The following is a 26319-nucleotide window of genomic DNA, read 5'->3' as shown; positions in this document are numbered from 1 at the left end:
CCTAGCTCCCGACTATAATCAGCATTCAAGCAACTTCATTCCTTCAATACCCTGGCCCTATGCTAAGCCCTGAGGGGAATATAAAAATGAAATGCACACAACACAGATTGCACACTTAGGGGGCTCATAAAAAAGGAGAATCTAGCAGTTGACTTAACTAGCACAGGCCCTGAAAACAGGCCTCACAGCTTCCCAGATATTGGCAGTAGTACTTTCTCCTCCACCACTTTCTATTCAGATCTATAGTTTACTTCATGAATAATAATTGCCAATAATTTTACAGCACTTGCCATGAGCCAGCCACTACTCTAAATGCTTTGTATTTATCAGCCCACTCCTGAATGGGAAGTCCAGGCTCCAGGAACTCACCTAGTCAAAGGGAAAACATAAAGAACAACCACCTCCATTTGTCTCTTTCCAGTTTGCAAAGTGCTTTCACAAATTATTAAACTAGCCTGAAAGCAGCTAAAGGCACTGTCAGAGTAAGTGCAAGGTTCTAGTGCTCCTATTTCCCAGAGTGAGTATCCTGCTCAAGAAACAGCTTTGCTGGCGCACCTGGGTGGTTCGGTCGGTTAAGCATCCGACTTCAGCTCAGATCATGATCCCACAGTACGTGGTTTCGGGCCCCATGTTGGGCTCTGTGCTGACGGCTCAGAGCCTGGAGCCTGCTTCAGATTCTGTGTCTCTCTGTCTCTCTGCCACCTCCCCTGCTCACGCTCTGTCTCTATCTCTCTAAAATAAACATTAAAAAAACTTAAAAAAAAAAAAAAGAAGAAAGAGCCTTGCTTATACCCAATCCCCCTACTTTTTTTAAGAACAACAGAGTTGAGAAGGGCAAGATCTATTCTCCCCAAAATGTCTCCTTTTCCTGCTGTAGTCTGAGGCTGTGCCCGTGGGACCCAGGTCCCACAATCTTAGGGAAGACACCAGTAACACGCCCTGGTAAGGGGTCATCTTGACAACTGGTTCTTTCCTGTCACCCATCTAAGGCTCTGACACAGGAGGTGAGCCACATATCCACATAATGCCAAGGAGTCTCCATGTGACCTCCAGATCCCCACCCCATCACTTCTAGGATGGTACAAAGGGAGATGTCTCCTCTGAAGCAGTCCTGTGTCAGCAGCCACCTGCACTTGAATTTACAGTCTAGACCTAGCTCAGTGCCCCCAAGTTCCCTCAGAACAGAAATGAGGAAGGAGGGCGTATGAGTTCAAGGAATATATGATCTGCAGGAGCTCACGTGCAGGAAAAATGCAAAGTACAAAAAGGAAAAGTGTATACAACATGCGTACGCTGCCTGTTACAATCGCCTGGAGCCACAGGGCTGGGGCTACACATAGTAAAGGCAAACAGTACATGACTGGCCTGGGAAGGAAGCCTCTGCTAACCTTTCAGGCCATTAAGATTATTCCATGGAGTTATCCAACAAGCTTTTCTAAAAGAAAACGCCCATATGACTTCCCAGAAACCAGAAGTCAATCAAAAGATGGCAGTTCACCAACCCGCCGGACTGGTGTTCACAAAACTAGTACTGTTGTATAACATCAGTTCTGAACGCTTCTAGGAAGAACTGATCCTGTGTAAGTGCTCTCAAAGACAGAAAAACAAGCTTATCCTCACTCATCTAATGCTCTCTCCTCAAAGCACCCAAGAGCAAAAGAGCCAATTACTCAATGGTCATAGAAAGTTCACCGCATTTTCATGTCCCATCTCTACCCCCTTAAAATGAAAACAGCCACCTGTCACCAAAAAGAGTCTTATAATTGAAAAATGAGCCCAATTATCAGCCACATCACAAAAACAGTACTGAATAAACTAGCACAGCGTCCTCCATTTTTATTACCTTAGTGATCCACTTAAAAAACATCCTCCGCTACAGGTCTGATGTTCAGGATTCAGTTTTGAGTAGCACGCTAATAAATATCTAAAATTCAGTAATACACGCTTTGCCTAAAACTTGGATAAGCTCTGACAAAACAAGTAATCTTAAAGGAACTTGATTAAAAACTCATTTATCACGGGTCAGTTCACAAGGAACTATGTAGCACCTATGAGGAAACCTCCAATTTCTACCAACTAAACAAAATTACTAACAGATTTTGAGACTTGCTGAAGGAGCACCCTTTTCTTAGGACCTCATGTTTTACAGTTGGTCAGTCACTAGGCAATAAGAGAAAGCCATACTCTAGGTCTTGGAAAGGACATATACTTAATCCTATAAGAAAACTAATTTAATTTCTGTAATCTTGCTTTCTTAAACCAGCCTTCTCAAGTTGTGTTCCATCTAGGGTTGGGCAAATTCACTAACTACACAAGACTAGCTATGAAGAGAGGCAACAGGGACCCATGAGAGCTACTGATCAAACCACTCCTCACAAGGGCAACAGAGCATTCCAGGACAAATCTTTGTGCAAGTGTCCATACAGAGGACAGCCTGCAGACGGCTGTCTGCTAGAGAGGGCTATCCCAACACAGCCTCCCAGAACAACTCTAGGAACAAGAATGGGAAAGTTGCCCAAAGCATTTATCAAGGAAGCTCCAGAATGGCCTAATAGGAAGAACAGCTGTGGTCCTTTCATGATGTCTCAGAGCTCAATCTAAGAAGCAAATGGCTAGTAAGCAGTTGAGACTCAAAATTCCCTTTTTCCTTTAGAATGCCCAACGGCTGGCAATCTAGCAGCTTGCACTCTGCTCCCTGCCTCAAGCAAGGTCTGAGGTCTACCACGATGAAATGAGTTTTTTAATTCCCATCTTTTCTTCGAACCAGATGGACTGCTGAATTACTGTGAGAGTGTAAATCCTTAAAACTAGCTACTTTTGGCCATGGCCCAGTGCTCAATACGTCTTGTCCCACCTTCTTATCACCCCACCCACTGTGCCACATGTGTATGTAACTAATCCCTCAAGGCCCCACGACCCTACCACCCTAATTCTCAAAAGGCCCACTGAAAGCAGGACTGTTAACACTCATTTCTGTATTTTTCCTGAAACCAACACAGAGCTTCACACGTAACAGAACTCAATAAATCTGTGGGAAATAAGTATGTAATTCCCACAATGCCCATCAATGCAGTATCTAGGCTGCCTAGAGTAGCTAGGCAACACTGGAGATTAGCCTGCAACAGGGCAGAGAGGCCTGGGAACATACAGTGGAGCCGCTTTTACTGCCACACGGCTTGGGAGAGCTGAGCCTCTTTGAAAGAAGATATGATGAGGGAAGTATGATGTGGGAAGGCAGAGAATAATCAACTGAATGATATTTGGGACAGTGATACAAAGGGAAGCAAATGAGCAATACCATCCTGGACTCTACCTGAATATGAAAAAAATGGACAACCTGCTCCAAAACAGCAAAAAGCCAGAAAGAAAGGGCACTGCCACATTCCACAATCCACTGATCCCCCAAAGGAAACGCTCAGGTTTTTTACCCTCATTGTTCACATGTTGATTCACTGTGTATCAGTTTTGTGTTGGGCACTGACTGGGCACAAGAAGAGAGATGAGAGATAAGGTCCTTCCCCTAGACGAACTTACAGTGTTGCAGAGAAAGACATATAAGCAAGGAATGAATGTGAGAATAATATCTAGCAAGGGAATAAATGAAACTTTGTTTCAAAAAGATCTGGGAGCATATAGAGAAAGGGTTAGAGGGGAGGAGACTGAAGGCAGAAGCACCATTATTTCAGCATTCCGAGCACACTATCAGAGTGAAACAAAGAACAATAGGAGTAGTAATGAAGTTTCAAGGATGGAGAAGAGAGATCTTAAAGGAGGCAGACTCTCTAGGTCTTGATAAAGGCCTGGACGTCACAGGGCAAGGGGATAGCAAGGGAAATCAGGTTTCTGATTTGGGTTATCAGTGGGCATCACTGGTCCCTTGAGCCGGAGCAGCTTCAAAAGCACAGTGAGGGGAGAAAACCAGATCACAGCAGGGAAAAGAGAGACTAGATTATCAGGACAGAGAAGAAGTGACTGTGGCTAAGAAAGGGTGAAATCTGTAGCCATCAAATACTTCATGTCTCAGGGACCTTTGAAGAGTTACCAGGAGAAACTTAGTGAGACAGGGTTGCTCTGGAAGAGGGGGAAGAAAAAAAAAAAAAAAAAGCACCACACTGTATAAATACATGAAGCTATAATAAGGGCTGGGATCAGATCACGGAGTATTCTCTCAGCTAGAAGAGTTCCTGTAAGATTTTATTGTACTGTTACATAGGATACAGTTAAAATATTTTAGAACAAGTTCCAACTGGCCTTGTGTTTCTCTGCCCTAGATTCCCATCCACGAAACAGGAAATTAAAACCCAACCCTTCTTTCTTAGAGACTACATTGCTTCTTTCTTCTGGGGCAATGAACTTGATCAGCCCTAGTCAGCCAGGGTCAACTCTTCTCCTCACAGGAGCACTCAAGCTGTTACACAACACACAATTGAAAGGTAAAGAACTATTGAAAATGCTGGTCAAGAAAAGCACTTATAGCATGCAAAATTTGAAAAGTGCTATGACAGAATTAATCTTCAGGGATTAAGTCTAACAGTACTAGGAGTATTTATAACAAATTAACAAATAGCAGTAGAGATTACAAGTAACATTCATCAAGTACATTATAGACATGTGCTAAGTGCTTCACATGATCTTGTTTAAGTCTCCCAAACAATGTCTACACTATCACTATTCCCAACAGTTGTGGTCACTGATGGAGGACCAATGAAAAAGAATTTCTTTGATCTACTTTGTCATTATCCCAAGAATCTAACTGGATTACTGTTGACAGCAGAACTATAGGTAAGTTGTCTCTATCACTATTTTCTATAATATTGCTTCACTATTGTAATTCAAACAAAATGCCCCTTTTATTATAGATTCTTTAAAACACATGTTTTCCTTAAACAGAAGATCCACCATGAACCGCCTTTTTTTCTTTACTTCCACGTCAGGGAACAGCAGAGGAAAGCTGAGCTACCAAACTTGCCCAACATCATCAAGTTGGGGAAAGGACAAGTAATTAGAACCCAGAAATTTCACTTCTAATGATAGCCAAAGCACTATTTAAGAAGAGACAAGAACTGAGGTTTCAAAGTATAGAAGCCAAGAAGACTAGACCATACCAAATTTGGACTCACAGCAGCTACTAGGAGATGGAAGAACTCAAGGAGTTCAAGGTAGACCACAGACAGAGGCAGAGTGATAGGGCAAAGGAGGGGAAGGCAGGACAAGCTCGTAAGTCTCTCAAATCGCCATAACACAATGGTTCTTGACTACTGAGCCATAAGCTACCTTGAGAAACCAATTAAAAACTCCCTCCCTTGGGGCACCTGGGTGGCTCAGTCGGTTAAGCGTCCAACTTCAGCTCAGGTCATGATCTCACGGTTCATGGGTTTGAGCCCCACCTCGGGCTCTGTGCTGACAGCTCAGAGCCTGGAGCCTGCTTCGGATTCTTTGTCTCCCCCTCTCTCTACTCCTCCCCCACTCACGCCCTGTCTCTCTCACTCAAAAATGAATGTTAAAAAATAAAAAATAAATGAAAAAACTCCCTCCCTTAACAATGCATGTTTACACAAAACTTTGCAAACAATTTCAAGGGGTTCACACATGGATCCAAGATTAGGAATCTGTAATAAAGCACAGGCATTCAATACACTCCCATTTATGGAAGTGAGAATGTCTGCTTGGACAGGCGATAATGTATCTCTGGAAGGAGACACAAGACACTAATGACATCAGTAGTCCCTGGAGAGAACTGGATTTTTCACTCCATATCCTTCTGAATTTTGAACGTGAATGAAGAATTCAAACACAAATTAATAAAAGAATGCTGCCATAACCAACGGCAGCCTCCAATGGCTGAGAGACTACCTAGGAAATATTCCAACCTATGTCCCATGAGAAGGAGTGACAATGCCGACAAGCGTGCAGAGGTGGGAAGCCTATGGGAAAAGGCAGGAAAGGCAGGAGAGACAGGCCGGGCCAGGGATTCACTGCTAGCGGTGTTGAGTGTGTGAACTCTGCCAGCCACACGGGTGCGTCCAGAGTCATCGTTCCTGTGACACAAAAATACTCAAAATACACAGGAAAACAAAGAGTACAAATGTGCATCAGTCAAAGACATTAGGCTAGAACCCGGGTCCGCAGCCTCAGGGAAGCCTCTGGAAGCACCCACCTCATCCGGTGTATCTTTTGCATCAGGCTGTGTGGCAGCTGCCCGGCGGGCAAGATTTCCAGCTCGAATGTTGCTAAGGTTGATCTGCCTCTCAGGAGGAGGCCCTCCACGGGGCTGTCCGCGGACAATGATAGCACACCCTGAGAGGACCTACGGAGGGGGAGAAAAAGAGAAAATTAGTGGTCTAGAGGCAATCTCACCATAATGTAAGGTGTTCCCTCACCGTATCCCCAACATACTTGGCACCTTGGAGGCATTCAAATAAACAAATGGGATTGTTCTTAATTTCATTATGAGAAACACCCACAGGAAACGCTGGGCTACATTCTGAAATGACAGACCCAGAAATAGTAGTAGGAATTAAACAAACAACAGAAAAGTCATAAAAGAAATAGACTGTTCAGGATAAAGGGCATGTGAGACATGGAGATGAAGGACCTCTGAAATTTCATGCCAGCAAGCACCACCACCCATGCTCTTTTCAATTATTAAGAAGTTAATGTCTCCACCCACACATCCCGTTTAGGAGGGAAGCAAGCAACGGAAGGCCTAAGAAAAGGGGAAGCTGAAGGAAGAAGCCCCTACACTCCACCCACAAGAGGCCAAGTACACCCAATGCTGCACGTCCCTTGCGGACAGCACTCAGTCTAGGCCAAGGGAGACACACAAAGTGATCCAGAAAATCCACGCTCTCTAGGATTAAAACCTTCTAGCTCTAAGAGGCACCTTACAGCTCCCAAGCACAGTAGCTCCTTTTATCTCTCTAATCAAAGGCATCAGGCATAGAACCCACTTGCAAAAGAGCTCTGAAGCTCACTAGGATTTAACTTAAAATATCTGCAGGGGAGAAGGGAGGATCTCAAGTGGGAGAACAGAAGAAAAGGCGTATAGAAAAAAATGACAAACGTCACCCAAGCTATTCAAGTTGTCTTTGCTCAGCAAGGCACAATTTAATGAACAGATGGACTGGAGCACTGGCTTCACTAGATCTAAAAGACTCCCAATCTCACGCTTCAGAACAAGGAATAGGTGCTGAAAAATTAGTGATAGGCTGGCGAGATCTGCCAACATAGAGCCCTTCGGTACACAGCACGGCACAGTTCTCCATAAAGGAACGATGCTTGGAAAGGAAGCCACCCCTATGTACATTTGCTTAGCTGACATTTCTCCCTCACCTCTCCACTTTAATTAATTCTTTAAATTATGAAATATTAATATAAATACAGAAGCACATTTAATCACCTATGTACACTTAAAAAAATGAGCAAACTGAATAACCACCACCCAAGTGAAGAACTAGAACATGCTAGAACCTAAGCTCCCTTCTGTGCCCTACTCTACTTGTAGCCCCTTCCCCGCCGCCATTATGACCACCCCTCCCTTACTTTCCTGTACAGTTTTACCATCTAGGTATACATCTCTACACAATGTAGCTTCATTTTTCCTATTTCCGAACTCTCTCTAAAGTGAGTCTACTGTGTGTGCCCATATGTCACTTGCTTCTTTTGCCCTTTGTTTTTTGTTTCTGTTTTGGGTTTTTGTTGATGTTGTTTTGGTGAAACTCATACATGTTGATGTAAAACACCTGTTTATTCACTTTCATGGCTATATATTTCATTGTACGAATAGAACATATTTATCCAATCTACTACCTTCTTACAGAAACTCTGTCCAACAAATATACACATTCCAATTAAAAAAAAAATAGCGTTCTGATGAATGCCTCAGTATCACCAATACCTGAAGCACATACCTTGGTCTAAATGGCTCTTCCTTGGCTATACCAGGACACATATAATAAATGATGGTCTTCTTTATATATGGCAAGTCCTGCTCTTCATTTATATCCTTTCTGATCAAGTGTCACCAGTCACCAGCAATTAAACTCTATAGCTTCCAACCAGACAGCCTTTCTAACTGCCTCTCCTGAGAACCCATGCCCTGGGCATCATCCCTGGGAACTGACACTCTAAAACAGACAAGCTCTCAAAGTGAAGCCAGGAAAGAACAGGTATCCTAGAGCACAGGATGTCTGGGGTTCCTGAAATGAGAAGCACCAAAGGAAGTAAAGGAAAAGAGCCTGCATCTGATTCATTTATAGTCAATTCGTCATAATCAGGAGAATAGCACATTGCAGAGTACCTGTACTTGAAATCACTGACGCACAAATTCCAAATGGGGCTGAGGAGAGCCAAACTACATCCAGCATACAAACCAGAGCATCTGTCCCCAATGCCTGCACCTCAGTTTTAGTCAATTTTTCACAAATAGTAATAAAGTACTCCCAGGAGACCTAGTGCTTCTCAGTAAGCCCAGCTGGAAAAGCTAAGGCCCACGTATAAGAAAACCCACCTTGGTTGATCAAGGTTAAACCCTGATGAGTGAGCAATGACCCACGCTAGGGAAAAAAAAAAGTCCTGATTTCTCAAGTCTGACCAAAAACCAAACAAAATAAAAAAATAAAAAAAATAAAACCAACAAAACAAAACAAACACACACCACACTGAAAAGCTCAAGAACAGAATGACTGATGAGAAGAACCCTCCTATGTCCCCTAAATATCAGAAAGGTGCTATCTCTAATGCCTCTACTGAATAACCTAGGTCCCTGGGAGACAATAGGTCTATAACTATTACCCTGGCAAACAACTTGTGCATAGGAATTTTGCAAAACTTCCTTTGTACCTCTTCCTCTCTCCCTGAATGCTATTCTGAAGACTGCTGTCAGAACATCTCTGCATTATTGCACCAAATATGCCATTCAGACAATAGTCAATGCTTGGATTAATACTAGAGAGAGAAGACTTTTACTTTACAGGTTGCTTGACACCTTTTATACTACTGAGTATACAAATTCAAGCAGCAGGCACCAATTCAACCTCCTAAGCAACAAGAATAGATATTCATCGTGGGAGACATTGCCATTCCTATCCCCCCAGGAGGAAAAGGCTGACACGTGTACATCTCTCCAGTAAAACTTGCTCCCCCTCATTTAGGCATGGCCTTGGTAGAAAAGTAGGAAAAGACCATCTGCAGACCATTAAGAAAGAAGAGACCTATCTATAAGAGAGGAACTAGTTTCCTTCCTACTATTTATAGAACTGAAATAGTTCAACACACACTACACCACCTTCTTGCTATCTCCATTTCTCCTTCTAAGAATTGTTAAACTTGGGGCGCCTGGGTGGCGCAGTCGGTTGGGCGTCCGACTTCAGCCAGATCACGATCTCGCGGTCCGTGAGTTCGAGCCCCGCGTCGGGCTCTGGGCTGATGGCTCGGAGCCTGGAGCCTGTTTCCGATTCTGTGTCTCCCTCTCTCTCTGCCCCTCCCCCGTTCATGCTCTGTCTCTCTCTGTCCCAAAAATAAATAAACGTTGAAAAAAAAAATTAAAAAAAAAAAAAAAAAAAGAATTGTTAAACTCCTTTCACCTGCCTCATTTGCCAATAGTCTTTACTCAACTTCTTCCTCAATAAAAATATATTAATGGCCTTCTCTTATCCAACGTTCTTCACCAAATAAAGCCAAGGAGAAGTAGCTCCATTGGAAAAAAATTTAAAAAGACCAAGGTTTATATATCAAATTTAAACTGTACCTCCTATAGCACCAAAACAAGTCATTTTTTCCTCTGTGAAAGACCTGACATCTAAGCGGATTAATTTTTTAAATTTTATTCATTGACTGATTCATTTATTCATTGGTTAATTCAATGCAAATATGAGTGCCTACTATGTGCCAGGTATCGTTCCAGGCTAGTGGCATACTCAGTGAAATATAACAGACCAAAAAATCTTCTCTTAGAGAGCGGACATCCTAGTAGGGGGAGACAAACAATAAACATAACAAGTAAATAAAATACACTGTTAGTTTATCAGAATTTTAATTTCAGAAGAATAAGGTTAAGATTGAGAGGAAACTGTCACGGATAATTGTTCTGCCAAAGCTGTACTGATTCACGTTGCAAACTTTCATGGATGCAGTAATTATCCTTAATTGCTAATTTATAGGGCATAGAAAGCAAGTCATATGGTAACTGCTTTATCCAATTATATTAATAAAATGACATATTCTAGAAAAATGATCTTAGCCCTACCTGATACAGCAGGAGGTTTGTGAAAACAGCTGTCACAATGAATCAGTTTGACTGAGATAATGGATTAGACATTTCTCGGCTCTGCCAATAAAGACTGCAAAGGGACGTGGTGTGATTCAGAGGACCTGGCTTCAGGGCATAAGTTGGACGGTGACAAAGGCTGAGACAAGCCAGCTGAGAAGGAAAATGGGAACTCAAACTGTTCACACCCACATACAGGTTTATTGGGAGAGTTACCTAAAGTCAAACGCTTTATGGGCAGCCACTAACATGTTGCCCAGCAACAGAACACCACATTAAATCTTCACTAGACCCTGACAATTTGGCGCACATAAGTCTTAAACCCCCAGACCACAGACACGAGGAAGACAGAAAACTTATAGAAAACCCTAGTCATGCTACACTTAGCATGTATACTGGTTAAGAAGGTGATGGTACAGAAATCCATTTATCAGTAAAGCCAGTATTTTTTCCATAGTACCAAGAATAAAAATCATCTTGGCCTGAGATGGAATCTTATTAGCTGAGAACATCTCATTAAGCTCTGCAAGAAGAACTAGCTTAACATATATATCTGCCTGTTAAGATTCTTTTTTTTTTTAATTTTTTTTTTTAACATTTTATTTATTTTTGAGACAGGGAGAGACAGAGCATGAACGGGGGAGGGTCAGAGAGAGAGGGAGACACAGACTGAAACAGGCTCCAGGCTCTGAGCTGTCAGCACAGAGCCCGACGCGGGGCTCGAACTCACGGACCATGAGATCATGACCTGAGCCGAAGTCGGACGCTTAACCGACTGAGCCACCCAGGCGCCCCTATCTGCCTGTTAAGATTCAAGAGAAATATCTTAGCAACACCTGCCAATATGAAGACCTAATATAAAGAATAAGGGCAGCCACCTGATGAACACTAACATGTTCCCAAAAGGCCTGAAATAAACCCTGATGTTTACAGCCAAATGACTTTCAAAAAGGGTACCAAGATAATTCAGTGGGAAAAGAATCTTTTCAACAAAAATGGGCTAGAAAACTGAATATCCACACACAAAATAATGAAGTTGGACCTCTACTTCATACCACATACAAAACTCAGCTCGGAAAGTATCCAACTTTAAGAGTTAAACTATAAAACTCTTAGAAGAAAATGCAGGTATAAATCTTCATGACCTTGGATTTGGTAATGATTTCTAAGATAACACACCATCTTACAAAGCACAAGTAACCAAAAACAAGATAAAATGGCCGTCAAAATTAAAACAGTGACTCAGGGGCGCCTCGGTGGCTCAATCCATTAAGCGTCCAACTCCCAATATCAGCTCAAGTCAAGATCCCAGGGTCATGGAATCAAGCCCTGCAATGAGCTCTGTGCAGAGCATGATGAACCTGCTTGAGATTTTCTTTCTCTCTCTCTCTTTCTCTCTCTCTCTCTCTCCCCCTCCCAATACCCCTCTCCACCGCTGGCATGCTCTTTAAAAAAAAAAACACAAAAAACAGTGACTCAGGGACACTATAAAGACAGTGAAAAGACAACATTTACAAAACATATCTGATAGGGGTCTAGTACCTAGAATAAGGAAATACTGTAACTCTATTTATTTTTTTTTCAACGTTTATTTATTTATTTTTTTGGGGGGGGGGGGACAGAGAGAGACAGAGTATGAACGGGGGAGGGGCAGAGAGAGAGGGAGACACAGAATCGGAAACAGGCTCCAGGCTCTGAGCCATCAGCCCAGAGCCCGACACGGGGCTTGAACTCACGGACCGCGAGATCGTGACCTGGCTGAAGTCAGACGCTTAACCAACTGCGCCACCCAGGCGCCCCATGTAACTCAATTTAAAAAACAAAGCAATTGGGGCGCCTGGGTGGCTCAGTCGTCTAAGCATCCGACTTCGGCTCAGGTCACGATCTCACAGTCCGTGGGTTCGAGCCTCGCATCGGGTTCTGTGCTAACAGCTCAGAGCCTGGAGCCTGTTTCAGATTCTGTGTCTCCCTCTTTCTCTGACCTTCCCCTGCTCATGCTCTCTCTCCCTCTCTGTCTCAAAAATAAATAAACGTTAAAAAAAAAATTTTTTTTTTTAATAAATGAAAAAAATAAATAAAAAACGACGCAATTAAAAATGGCAAAGGGGTGCCTGGGTGGCTCAGTCGGTTAAGTGTAGGACTCTTGATTTCAGCTCATGTCATGATCTCACAGTTCATGAGAGCCCCACATCAGGCTCCATGCAGAGCCTGCTTGGAGTTCTCTCTCTCCCTCTTTCTGCCTCTCCCCTGCTCACACTCTCTCGAACTTTAAAAAAAGTGGGGAAAAGATAGGAATACGTTTACCCAAAGAAGATATACAAATGGCTAGTAAGTACATGGAAATGCAAATCAAAGCCACAATGACATATCACTTCACAGCCACTAGGAAAGCTATTAAGCAATAAGAGAGACAATAGTAAGTGTTGGCAAGGATGTGGAGAAATGAGATCCCTCATACGTTGTTGGTGATGCAGTCATTTTGGAAAACAGCCTGGCAGTGCCTTAAAAGTTAAACAAAGCATTAGCACAGGACCCAGCAATTCCACTCCTAGGTATATACCCAAGAGAATAAAATATGTCCACACAAAAACTTGTACACAAATGTTCATTACAATGTTGTTCATAATAGCCAAGAAGAGTGGAAAATAACCCAAATGTTCATCAAGTGATGAACGGATAAATAGAATGTGGCCTATCCATAAAATGGAGTATTATTCAGAAATAAGAAGTGAAGTACTGATTGATACTGCAACATGAATGAACCTTGAAAACATTACAATAAGTGAAAGAAGCCCGACGGAAACAGCTACACCCTTAATGATTTCATTTCTATGAAATGTCCAGAATAGGCAAATCCATAGGCAGAAAGTAGATTGGTGGTTCCCAAAGACTGGAGGGAGGGGAGCAGATGGGTTTAGGGTTTCTTTCTCTTTTCAGTACTGAAGAAAATGTTCTAGAATTAGACAATGGTGAACGTTGTATAAATACAGGAAAAGCCACTGAATTGTATGCTTTAAAAGGGTGAATTTTATGGTATGTGAATTTATTTCTAAAGAAAAAACTTTTTTAACATCCAACATGGAAGTACAAAAACTTGAGGATATAAAACATATACTTCGCTACAGAGGATTGCCATATCTAGCAGAAAGGTTAGGTGCTTAGCTGAACAACCCTAACAAAAAAATGTTTTAAAAAAGGCAGTTGACTCAGTAGCAAAAGCCCGCCATGGTGACTCACCGAAGAATGGAGGGCCACTGTAAACTTTCCAGTCCTCTAGAAATAACAAGGTAGAAGTGACAGGAAGGAAGCAGGACTTCGGCAAAATCTACAAAGCTCAAAAATGATGAAAATGGCTGAAAACAATAGAAGCTTTTTCTGAGAAACCACACAGCAATGAGAATGCACTCCTTTCCCTCTGTGGCACAGAAAGAAGAACGAGGAAAGTCACTGGGCTGAAAGATCCACAGTGCCATCTGGAAGCATGCAACTGCCACAACCCAGGTTGCACGTGCAGGGGCTGTATGTCAGAGTGACAGAGAAGCAGGCCAGGGACCCTTCCCTGGACAAGAAATCTTCTCTACCTGAAAATACCATCAGGGGATCAAGAAGAAGCTGTTGTGGATGGGGTAGGAAAGCTTTTATTAAATACATTTTCATGAAGCAAAAAACTATTAAAAAAAAAAACAGGATTAAAGAGTAACTGAAGAGAAACTAAATTGTGGAAAATTTCGGAAAAAGTGTATCAGGAAAAAACTTCTTGGCAGCCAGCACCGTTGCCTCCACAAGAAGAATCATCTCTTGAAAATTAAAAAGTCATTGAGACAAAGAGCAAGCAATCCCAAAAGAACATAAGCTGTGTGGTCTGGGAGGTCTTTCCCAGAATACTCGCCAACACAGCCAGCTTTTTCTTTCTTTTTCTGGCAACAGCAAGAGGCAAACCTAAATTAGAGGGCCAGCAATCAAACACAATGAACTGGAAGCCCCTGGACTCATGGCAGGCCATTTCAGTTGCTGCAGGCGCACCAGCGCATCCAGCAGAGATGAGTGTAAGTAAGCAGCTGCTCCGGGGGCCAGCTATACCACAAGGTCCTCAGTTTGAAATCTGGGGAGTTTACATCTCAGAGGGACCAGAAGGGTCATCTACAGAGAGAGGGCCACTAAGAGAAGATCTCATCCAGGCCCTTTTATTTTAGAGGTGAAAATCTGCAAGCAAAACAAGTAAAATGACTTTTGCTTACAATAAAGTACTGACGGCCAAGCAAGGACTAGACATAAAGTCCCCCAATCCTGATGTTCCACCATGCTGCATGTAGAAACAAGCTTTGGGGGGGGGGGGGGAGGGGCTGACGTCTATTAAAACGGTATCTGAAGTTACCTACTGGTTAGATCTTTTTTCCCAAGTAAAATCTCCATTTTTATGTGTCAGCAGAGCAGATGTCAAAGACTAAGCAAGTAAAGCTTCCATGAGCTTACTGCTCCAAATCAAACCAACACTTGTTAAATACCACCATATGCAACGCAAGCAGAGACTTAAGAGTCTAATATTACAAAAGAACACCCAAAAAAGAAGCACAAAGGAAGAAAACTCCAGAATGATAAAAACAGGATTGGCAAACTACAGCCCACTGGCCAAATCCATCCCACTGCCTGCTTTTGTACAACCCAAGAGCTAAAAATGGTTTTTACATTTTTAAATGGCTGGGGGAAAAAAAATCAAAAGGGTATTATGTAACATATGAAAAGAGTATGAAATTCAAATTTCAGTGTCCATAAATAAAGTTTTATTGGAACATGGCCAAGATCATTTATTTACATAATTGTCTATGGCTGCTTTCACACTGGAACAGCAGAGTTGAGTAGCTTCAACAGAGACCGTATGGCCTGCAAAGCCTAAAATATTTACTACCTGGCCCTTTACAGAGTCACTTTGCCAACCTCTTATATATTATGACATGACAAGGAAAGGAGATAAAAACTAGTGTTATGGAAGTCTAAATAGCAAGTGCACAGCAAAAATAAATTCAGGACTACCACTTCAAGTTATACAAACTGCTCCTTTTGAAATCAGAGAAGAACAGAGGTATATGACAATAAGAATTTAGTTTCAGAGTCAAAGCAGTGTCAGTGGTTAACTGGCTCTATCAGCCTCAGTTTCCTCATTTATAAATGTTCACAAAACATGTAAGAATACCCACGAGAGTTGTTACGAAACCTAAACAAGAATAAAAGCACTGAGCACAGAGGCTGGTCAAAAGACCCAATACATAACGCCAATATTGTTATAAGAAATGGCTCAAGGGGCACCTGAATGGCTCCTTCAGTTAAGTGGCAGACTCTTGATTTCGGCTCAGGTCATGATCTTGTGGCTCGTGAGATGGAGTCCCATACTGGGCTCCACGCTGACAGCTGACGACACGCAGAGCACCTGCTTCTGATTATCTCTCTCCCTCTCTCTCTCTGCTCTTCCCCAACTTGTGCCCACTCACTCTCAAAATAAACAAACAAAAAAGAGGGGAGCCTGGGTGGCTCAGTCAGTTAAGCATCAGACTCTTGATTTTGGCTCAGGGCACGATCTCACGGTTCATGGGTTGGGAGCCCACGTTGGGCTCTGCGCTGACAGTGAAGAGCCTGCTTGGAATTCTCTCTCTGCTCCTCCTGTGCATGCTCTCCCTCGCTCTCAAAATAAATAAACTTTTAAAAACATTATTTAAAAAAAAAAAGAAGAAAACAGCTCAGACTGTAGTCACAAGTAAAGACTGTAAGAGTATGTACCATAGAAAAAGGTGGACATTTCCTCCAGGAGTATAAAAGAAGGTATCAAAATCATGGAAATTCTCCCACAACTGAATTCAGTCAAAAAGGATTGAATAGTGGCTACACTGAGACACAGGGGATGCTTCCACGACAGCAAGTTTATTGAAGTGGTGACAATGAGACCTGCAACACTTTCTGCTAGGCTCATGAAGCAGAGTGGAAGTAACAAAACTTTTCAATACCAGAAGGAACTAAAGAATAATAATTTTAGATCATTTGCCAAAATAGCAATGCATGCACTTCCTGCAATTTTACTTCTAGGGCCATAAAGTAAAGGAACTGGATCACAAAGATTACAGGTGGGGAATATCTGAAGAACGTCCATATGCAAGTGGAGATCAAAGAAGCCGAACTGAAAGAACCCTGGGCTGACAGTGACAACCATGGATTGATTCTTTTCAAAAGGGCTATTTTGAAGATTATGATTCTGACTTTGGAGGAACTGCAGGGGTTGGCACTGGAAGGAATCACATGTAAAATTCCTTAAGTAATAATTTATTGATTTAAAGAAGTGAACAAGTCTGTGCTCAAAAACTTCCAATGTTATTACTATTAAATTCGTATTATTTATATGTTAAAAAAAAGGATTAAATAACCCATAATCTACCTTCCCCATTTGCCAGCTAAGATACCCCCTCCCTAGAGAGGTAAATGTTATGTGTTTGTCAGAACTTTTGTCCTCAAAGGTAATGTTAAGTATCATATCTTATGTCTGCACTGAACTTCATCCCTGACAAAGAGTGGTGGCGATCAAAGCCTCAGGTGACCATGAACTCTGAAATCAGTCTTGAGTCTGAAAACAAATTCAAGTAAAAACCATTCCAAGCACTGTGATGTTCCCTCCTGTATAAATAAATGAGGGCAATACTACGACCACCGTCTTCTCTGGATTGTGAGGATTACCAAGTGAGACGCCTCACGGCACCTGACTCTTAGCAGGTACTCAGTAACGTTAAGGGCACATTGGTCTCCCTTCCCTTCCCTTCCCTTCCTTCCTATCCTCCACCCCTCTGCATCCTCACAACCATGCTCTGAGGAAGCAGAGCAGGCACCACTCTCCTCACTTTCTGAGGAAATGGTGGCACTTATACGATGGCATCAGAGCTAGGACACACGTCTTCCCAGCACACTTCCAATAAACCCCAAATACTAAATATATGTGAAATGGGAGTCAAAAATTGGTGGCAGAGGGCAAAATAGGTGAAGAGAGTCAAAAGGTACAAACTTCTAATTATAAAACAAAGTAAGTCATGGAGATGCAACGCACAGCACGGCAACTACTGTATTGCATATTTGAAAGGTGCAAAGAGAGCTTAAGAGATCTCATCACAAGAAAAAAAAATCTGTAACTATGTATGGTGACAGATTCTAACTAGCCTTATTGTGAACATTTTATATATCCAACTGTTATGCGGTACAACCGAAACTAATATATATACTAATATATAGCTTACATACAACACCAAGGTTGTAACTTCTGCACAAATAAAGCCTCACCATGAAGGAAATGACTCAATCTCCAGGAAGCCTGTACCAGGATGTACCCAGGATGATGGTCCTCTGCAGAGCCAAGTTCTCACTACTCAATGCTGAGCCCCGCTGTTGTCAAGGATCCAGAGATCGAGACACAGTTATGCAGAAATAAGAGAACTCAGGAAGAACTGTATGTCAGGCAAATGTGTCATTTCAGAGAAATCCATTTCAGTTGTCAAAAGAAAATCTCAAAGTGGGCAACAGTCACGTGCGAAAATTACCAAAGAAAGAAGCAAAAATTGACTTCAGAACATAAAAGATTATCACTTAATGGATTTTGACCCCTCTACCAAATGCTTAAGGTCAAGTACTTACACTATATTAAAGATGAAAAATTACTGTAGTGAACAGGGCTTTTTGTTGGAGATTTTGCTGTTTAAACTTATTTTTCCTTATTTTTATTTTGAGGGAGAGAGAGAGAGTGCACAAGCACGGAAGGGGCAGAGGGAGAGAGAAACCCAAGCAGGCTGCACACTCAGCACACAGCCCAACATGGGGCTCGATCCCACAAACCGTGAGATCATGACCTGAGCTGAAATCAAGAGTCAGACGCTAAACCAACTGAGCCACCCAGGCACCCCTAAAATGCTTTGGAATCACAGAATTGAAACCTTCTCTAAGCACACAGTTCAAAAAGGCTATCACACCCAAAAAGGATCTTGGGTTTTAAAGAGAGTCCCTCTTTCTTCCTATGCTAGTTATCTGGTGGGAATTTTAAAAATTTACGTATGTGGTCTAATTAGGTTGTATAGTCAGGAAAGCCAGAAGCTCCTCAACGTCTCTAAAGTTTTAAGGAAAAACTGATGGAAGTTCAGTTACAATAATTAAGAACATTCTGTAAGAGAGGAGAGCACCATCCACATTTTTGGTTTCAGTGAAGCCTTGGAATCTTGGTTGTAATCTCTTTACCTCTCAGAGTTGGCCTTATCATCATAGAGGAATGGGATTATCAAAAACAATGCCCGAGTCCCCCCTCTCTAATCTACAAGGAGTGGTTTTGGGAGATGCCAAAAGAAATTCTGTTAATTTGCAAGACACAGGATTTTCTTTCGTTCTTAAGCGAATTCTAAAATTTCCTCCTCCCGTCCTCCATACCTTTGGCCTTCTCCACACTGTGGATTGTCCAGATCAAAATGTAGAGTAGTATTTTCAGCCAGCATGTGGAGGGGACAGGAAGAAGAGTCTCTGCTGCTAATCAACTATAGCTTGAAAGCACTGAACAGTTATGTCACTGCAGCCACCATGGCTACAGACTAGAGAGAAAAATGACTCAGTTGAGTCCCATCATCTTTCAACTGAAACAAAAGAATAAAAAAGGCAGAAGTGAGAAGGGTGCACAGAAAGCCTCTGAAAAAAATTACAGACCAGAAATCACGGGAGAGCCTGTTAGAAATGCAGACACACCAATTCCACCCGGGACCTACAGAAGCAGAACCTGCATTTCAATAAGATCCTTGAGTGATGGGTATGCACAATAAAGTTATTAATTCCCTGCCTCTTTATCCCCACCCTAACTCCCTGGCTTAGAAACATGTTCTCCAGCAAATTCAGCTTAAACTATCTCCACAAAGAGGCCTTCCAAATCCCCGAACTGGGTCAGACAGCCTTGCTACGTGTGCTCTCTGACTACACCGTACTTCTACTCATGGAATTCATCTCAACACTAAATAGTATAGTTGTTTAGTACTGGCTTTCCTCTCTAAGCTACAAGATCTATAACGGCAAAGACCAGGTCTATGTTACTCACCCTGATAGCCCCCGAGCCCAAAACAAGACCAGAGACAAAGTCAGCATTCAATAAGTATTTTTTTAATAAATGAATGGCCCTACTGTGTAAAAAGCACAGTGCCAGATTCTGGAGAGAAGGGACAAGAACAATCAAGACATGGTCCTTGTCCTTAAACAACTCCTAGCTTAGTGGATTTTTGCCAAAGCTAACGAGAGCCAGGATCTCAAGAGCACGTGCCACACTCACAGCTGTTTTCCTATTTCTCTGCCAAATGACAACAGGTAGCCCAAATGTTCTCCAAGGCCTTCCACCCACCCCCTTGGCATGATCCACAGGCAGGCATGTCCTCACCCAGTCCGCTTCATCCCGTATTCTCCACTCCCAGAGTTCAGTCCCTTGTCCAGCCTTCTCTCTGCCCTCTATAACGCAGCTCCAAGTCCTCAGCATCATTCCATTCTCCCCTAGGAAGTCTGTGCTGCTGCTGAGAACATTTTCCTCAGCACCCCCTTCCCTCAGCAATCCTCTTATTACGTGATGTCGAATTTCCCTTGTTACCTCCTTCAAGAATGTCTTACCTGACTCCTTTGTAACCACTCAATTGATTGTTTCCTGTGAGCTGTCAAGTCTACTCTATTCAACAGAAACCACTCAAATCTATATCCCAGACCACACTGGAGAATCTCCCAATTAACTGTTCAATATTCAATTGCCTTCCCACTTTCCTCAGTCATTTCCCATATCCCCCAAAGGGACACTAAGCAAATGCAGTCATTTCATCTATGATTATATTCTCCATGATTCTTATATTTATTCTTATTTAACAGACAAGCATCTCTCCGTAGATTTACACCCCAAAGTCTATATCCAAATACCTAAGGTAACAAAAACATATTTGAATTCCTTAACTGGTAGCAACGAAAGTAACACTATTTCCTTTTAATCATCAGAGAAGCAACTCACAGAGAAACGTAAGCAGACAGGAAAAGAACACACCATGACAGGGACGGAAGTGCTGAGAGAAGGCACCGGCAAGCTTAGGCCACCATCAAGCCAGCTCACAGCTGCTCACAGCTGTTGGCAACAGGCTCATAATCCACCCCCCCCACCCTTTCACACCCTCCCCCCCCACCACCAGATCCCAGTTGGAGTCCAACGCAGCCACTAAAAAAATCAAATTCTAGACTCTAGGACTCTGATGAGGCACTGTATTATAGATGTGTTCCTGTGCGGGTCACGGGCAGGGTTAACAATTCCAAGGCCTGTGCCTTCTGAATGTTTTCCACATCCCAACCTGTAACAGTGATTACCAAACAATGATGGATAGGAGCCCTAATCCAAAGATTTGGTTGGGGACTATCAGAAATTTTAAAGCACTAAAAGCACTTTCAAAAGTTACTGATTTGTGGGAGCGCCTGGGTGGCTCAGTCGGCTGAGCATTCCAACTTCGGCTCAGGTCATGATCTCACGCTTCGTGGGTTTGAGCCCCGTGTTGGGCTCTGTGCTGACAGCTCAGAGCCTGGAACCTGCTTCAGATTCTGTGTCTCCCTCTCTCTGCCCTTCCTCCACTTGCGCTCTGTGTCTTTCTCTCTCAAAAATAAATAAACATTAAAAAAAATGTTTTTAAGTTACAGATTTGTACTTTTTCTTAAACATTTCAAAATATACACTTCTAGGGTATCTGGCCTCAGCCTATCTTACGGGTTTCAATAACTGATGCAGTTTTTCCGTTTCCATACATTTCATATACATGCCCACTCTGCATTTCAGAACTACTGCATACGGATACTCATATAAGAGGAGGGTTGAAGATCATATGCCTCTTGAACTTCTGTGTGTTCACCACAGGCAGTGGAGGCAACTCCCCAAAGACACAGGCTTCTTCTCTTAAGGAAACCCAAGAAAAAGTTGTTCCTGATCGCAAACAAGACCTCCCCTCCTCTGCGCAGTAACTGAGAGGTGAACCAGCAGTGGCCAAGGTAGGGTGGAGAAGCCTGGGAGTGCATTCCAGGAGCTATTCGGTTACTGGATCCATCCAGCCCTCATCCCCACTCTGACTCCTGACTCCTCAGGACCAATGCTCAGAGGAAGGAGGGAAGTACCCCCATGATTCCTGATCCAGGGAGGCAGCGGCCAGAGGGCAGCTCCCGTGGCTGCCATCCCTGACTTCTCACAGCACTGCTGGCATAGTGGCCCTGAGTACAATAGGTCACATCATAGTCCAATGATAGATAAGGAGGGTTAAGAGAGGTGACACTAGAAACAGCTAAATGAAAGCACACCAGAGATCCCGAAATACCCAAGAGAAATGAAGATTAGTACCTTGAGTATTTCTCAGGCTTGTTTCCACGAAGTCCTATGCATTTTTCCTCAGAATGAACTTACAGCAATAGGGATGCCAGCTTATAAAGCATAATACTCAGCACTATTCAGAGTGAATCATCTCTAAAGGACATCTAATACGTTTATTTTGATTTATATGCAGGACTGACTGCAGAACTTAGGATGCACTTCAATTTCTATGCTACCCATGAAAAACACTAATTTTCCCATTTTATTTTCCAGATTTGTTTGGAAACTTTTCCTATTTGAAACGTTCATGGTCAATTTTAGATGTCAAAATAAAGTACAAATCACAAATCTACCATAAACATTTCAGAGTCCTTTATTGCTAAATTAATGCACCATCCCAGGATTCTTATAATTAAAATCCTAGGAGAACTATGATGGGGGATTAAAAATGGAAGTCTCCAATCATCTAACACACCTGGAGATCACCCTACTACCTGCTGGTGGCCCAGCCTAGTCCCTCCATCCTCCAGCACAAGGCACAGATTTGCATACCTCCTCAAGAAGCTAAATAGAAGGTATCTAGCCTATCTGGAATTTCCTTGCATTATCTTCACTGCAGGTACTGCCCCTCCATTTTTATTAAAAACATCCATAATATTCTACATATCCTATGCTAACCATAAAGTCCAGCTCTCTGATTCCCCTCACCTTTGGGGGAGCACACTCTCTAATGAATAACAAAATAAATACATTTCTTTAACATATAAAGCATAGAAATTTCAAATCCAAGTTTACGGACAGCTCACAGACACAGAGCATCTTTACTTTCAGCATTACCATCAACCACTTTCAAAAACCAATATTCTAAGTTCCTGTCCCTCAGATAATCTAAGTCCCAAGCTTCTTATTGTCCCTACATTGGCTTTCAGCTTCTCCTGTTGACAATCAAAGAAACGCATTTTCTACCACACAAGAGAGAGAGAGATACTCTCATTAAGAGCACTGATAAGGGAACACTTAAGAATTAAATGGAAACCAAGCAGTCGAGCCAACAGCCCTATAGCAGCTGCCTGGCCACGTAAAGGAAAGTTATTCCTCCAGAGCTAGAATCTGATGACTGACACTGGGGCAGGGCAGGCTTACCCAGGCAGGAGCTGGGCCTGTGCCCCACAGAGAGCCTGCGGGAGGTCTCAGGAGATTCTAAAGCTCTCACAAGAGAGGAGTTTAACAAGATAACTGGGCTTTAAAGTAATAGAGGCAACCTCCTGGCCTCTGGGCTGTGAAAGGGCTCACCTGCCAGGAGTAATAACACAAGCAATTACTGCACACAGAATAATAGATCTCAGCAGGATTCCAGGACCCAGGCACTCCAGAGTCCCCCCTTCCACAGAGGGAAGGAAAGGGAGGTAGGGAAAGAATGCACCACTTCTCATGAAGACCTTGGAGAGTCCTATTAGGTAAGCAGATAAATTACACTTGGCATAGTAATTCACTGTTTTGGGTTGTTACCAAAAATAAATATGCCCCTGGTATTAAAGGCTATAAAACAATGGATTTTCCCTCTCCTGGAACAGAATTCATAAAGTTTAAAAGTTCACTAACCTCCCATTCCAGAGACTAGGAACAAAGACTCAGAGCCTCGCTTCTTGTTCCTTTCTCTACTACAAACTTCCAGCAACGCTTAGTCACTTTAGGCAAGTTGCCTTAACCTTACACATTGCATCCAGATTACTCACAGCGGCTTTCAAGACCATCTGAGTATTCCCACCTGTACTTAGCCATATCTCCTGCCTTTTTATCTCATCCATTTTATTCCTCTGCCTCTGTCAAGACCTGTCACTTTCACCACCTTCCCAGAAAAGATTTTTAAAACAAATGGATATGAAAATATGACATTTGATTTTCCAATGCGTCCATTCTCCAAAAAACATCAATACTTAAATTCACAAGTTCCCCTTTCCACCATAAAACAAAGCTACCTACCTCTATTTAACAGCAACATTTTAATAAGACTGACAACTAAAATTTCATCAGACCAAAGCTCTTCCCAGAACCAAGCACATAACCTGAGGTCTCAAGCCTAGGCTGCCTACTCTCCATTAAAGGCTTTCCTTAGCCATGAGACCCTCCCCTCAGCCATCCTAGTTGCTAGATTTACAGAAACACCTACCTTCTATTTATTTAGGTCTCTGCGAACTTTGTGACCCCACACTCTCCCAGATTTCACTGTTCTTACTAAGCACAGTAAACATCCATTTCATCACTGGAATCACATACTCTGAAGTGAAAAGAGGTGTTACTGATAATTATGCCAAGACAACAGGTGTGAACAGCAAGAGCCCAGGCAGACTGGGATGGAAGCTGCCCTGTCATTACAAAGGTGCCAAGGCCAGGTAAAGGAGCTGTTCCTTGCAAATAACTAATTTATGTTCTTGCTGGGAGACTGGAGGTTTAGGGAACTGGCATAGAGAACCAAAAAACCCCCAAACAAATTTGGATTATTTGGTTCCCCTGGGGGATAAAGAAAATAGAAAATGTTTTACATCGCAGTGAAAAACTGTTATATATACCAGAATTTAATATTTACACGCACATAAGAACTGTCCCCTTTCCAATTCTCCTTCAGTCATTCCTGTTAAATGAAGAAGAAAGTTCCAGTCTGGTGGCAAGAAACCTTTAGCACATCTTCATCACTTGTTAAACTTTCTTCATAGCCTTCTGCAAAACACCATACCAAGCTAGAATTTAATAACACTTTGTTTTCATTGTGCATTTTTTAAGGTACTTTCTAGTTATGGCAAGTAACACTGGTTTCCCATTGTCAATAGTGAAATTAAGTTTGCTTTAAAAATAATATTTCAGGGGCGCCCGGGTGGCTCAGTGATTTGAGCATCCGACTTCAGCTCAGGTCCTGATCTCACGGTTTCTGAGTTCGAGCCCTGCATCGCATTCTGCTGTCAGAGCAGAACCCACTTCAGATCCTCTGTCTCTGTCTCTCTCAATCTCTGCACCTCCCCCGCCTTGTGCTCTCTCTCTCTCAAAAATAAACATTAAACAGTTTCTTTAATAAAATAATACTCCAATTTTTAGAATAGTTGATTGCCAAAAGATTTTCAAACGAAATAGAAGTAGAGGCAGTGTTCCCATGCCAAAACCATGGTAGGAATACACACACATCTGAAGCCCAGCAAACCTGAGGTAACCCATAACACCAAGGTTGGGATCAGCACTTGACTGAGAGGCTGCCAACACTAACTCCCCTGGTTCAGTCTCTCCAAACAACTCTAAAAATGGCAGTTTCCCCATACAGGATGTGGTCATGCTTACCACCACCTCCCATCCCCACCTTCTCATCCGAGAAGAAAAAGGAGGAAAAGCTGTGTGCCAGGCTGCCAGGCCATAGGAAAGTCAAACCTCCCACATGACCTTGCCTCTCACCTCCTCATGTCATCTGTAGCTCAGTAGCTGCACACTTCCTTAGTCATGGAGCTCTCTAGAACCCAGAGAAAGCAGATGAGGCCAAAGGTCAAAGAGCCTACTCTCCTTTAAATAGCAGGACCTTGGGATGCTTGCGTAGCTCAGTCGGTTAAGCATCCGACTTCGGTTCAGGTCATGATCTCGTGGTTCATGAGTTTGAGCCCCGCATCAGGCTCTGTGCTGACAGCTCAGAGCCTGGAGCCTGCTTCCCATTCTGTGCCTCCCTCTCTCTCTGCCCCTCCCCCACTCATACTCTGTGTCTCTCTCTCTCTCTCAAAAAATAAATAAACATTTAAATAAATAAATAAACACCAGGACCTTGAAACAATTGAAGGTCTTCAAGCAGGTAAAAAGGAGTTATTTAATGATACCCAGGTGGTTAAGCCCTGCCCTCTGCCAAAGAGATAAAATGGTTTTCAAGGATACCCTGGAGAAACAGGACTACCAAACATGCAGTGATTAATGAATAATAAGATATTAAGCTGTATTTTGCCCTAAATTTTATCTAAGATGGTATTTGTAAGAAATAAACAGGTTAAGTTTAAGTAAAGCCCCCTACAACCACCAAAACCATTAACTGATATTAAAGCGTACCAGCAACTGCACTTCCAGGAATGTATCTTACAGAAATGCCAATAACAAGAACACAAAGATGTAAAAACAACATTCAGTCAGTGTAGCAATGTTTAGAATCATGAAAAACTTAAAACATACATCAGCAAAAAAGTGGGTAAGTAAATACACCCAAATGATGGAATACTCTGCAACCATTAAAGAATGAGGTAGGATCTATAATGAGATATAATAGATAGCCATGACAATTTTTTTTTTAAGTTGCAGGAAACATATATTATGACCCCATTTCTGTTTCTTAAAAAAAGAGGGAGCATGTATTACATTTCTGCATGAAAAGTTTGGAAACACATTTTCTTAGGGGAATGAGAATGAATGGCAGAAAACCGAGAAGGTCAGAGGGAGATTTTTATATTTAATTTACATACTTCTACGCTATTTGAAATCTTATGAGCAGGTTTTAAGTCCAAAACTTAAATACTGGTAATTATTAAATAATTAATGCTAGTTGGCATTCACCTGAACATTCTGAAGGAATTCAGAGATGAACTAGGAAACTGCTGCTCAAAACAAGGAAAAGCCACAAAGGGAATTGTAGATGTAACCCTTAATCATAAGGACTTCAAAGACTTGAGAA

At 42.3% G+C, this 26319-nt stretch overlaps 1 protein-coding gene across 1 annotated transcript in view; it reads right to left on the bottom strand.

Annotated features, from left to right (window-relative positions):
- SND1 (staphylococcal nuclease and tudor domain containing 1) overlaps nucleotides 1–26319 on the bottom strand; it is a 424279-nt gene that overhangs the window by 389058 nt on the left and 8902 nt on the right. The window contains exon 2 of the mRNA XM_047094810.1: nucleotides 6158–6307. Within this exon, the coding sequence (XP_046950766.1) occupies nucleotides 6158–6307 (150 nt within the window). The remainder of the gene's footprint in view (nucleotides 1–6157; nucleotides 6308–26319) is intronic.

The sequence above is a fragment of the Lynx rufus genome, unplaced genomic scaffold, assembly GCF_022079265.1.
Source record: "Lynx rufus isolate CCGP_SWC_20201006 ecotype Redwood Valley unplaced genomic scaffold, mLynRuf1.p SCAF_4, whole genome shotgun sequence".
NCBI lineage: Eukaryota > Metazoa > Chordata > Mammalia > Carnivora > Felidae > Lynx > Lynx rufus.
Note: the sequence above shows the minus strand (reverse complement) of the source record. Positions and strands in the feature narration are given on the sequence as shown.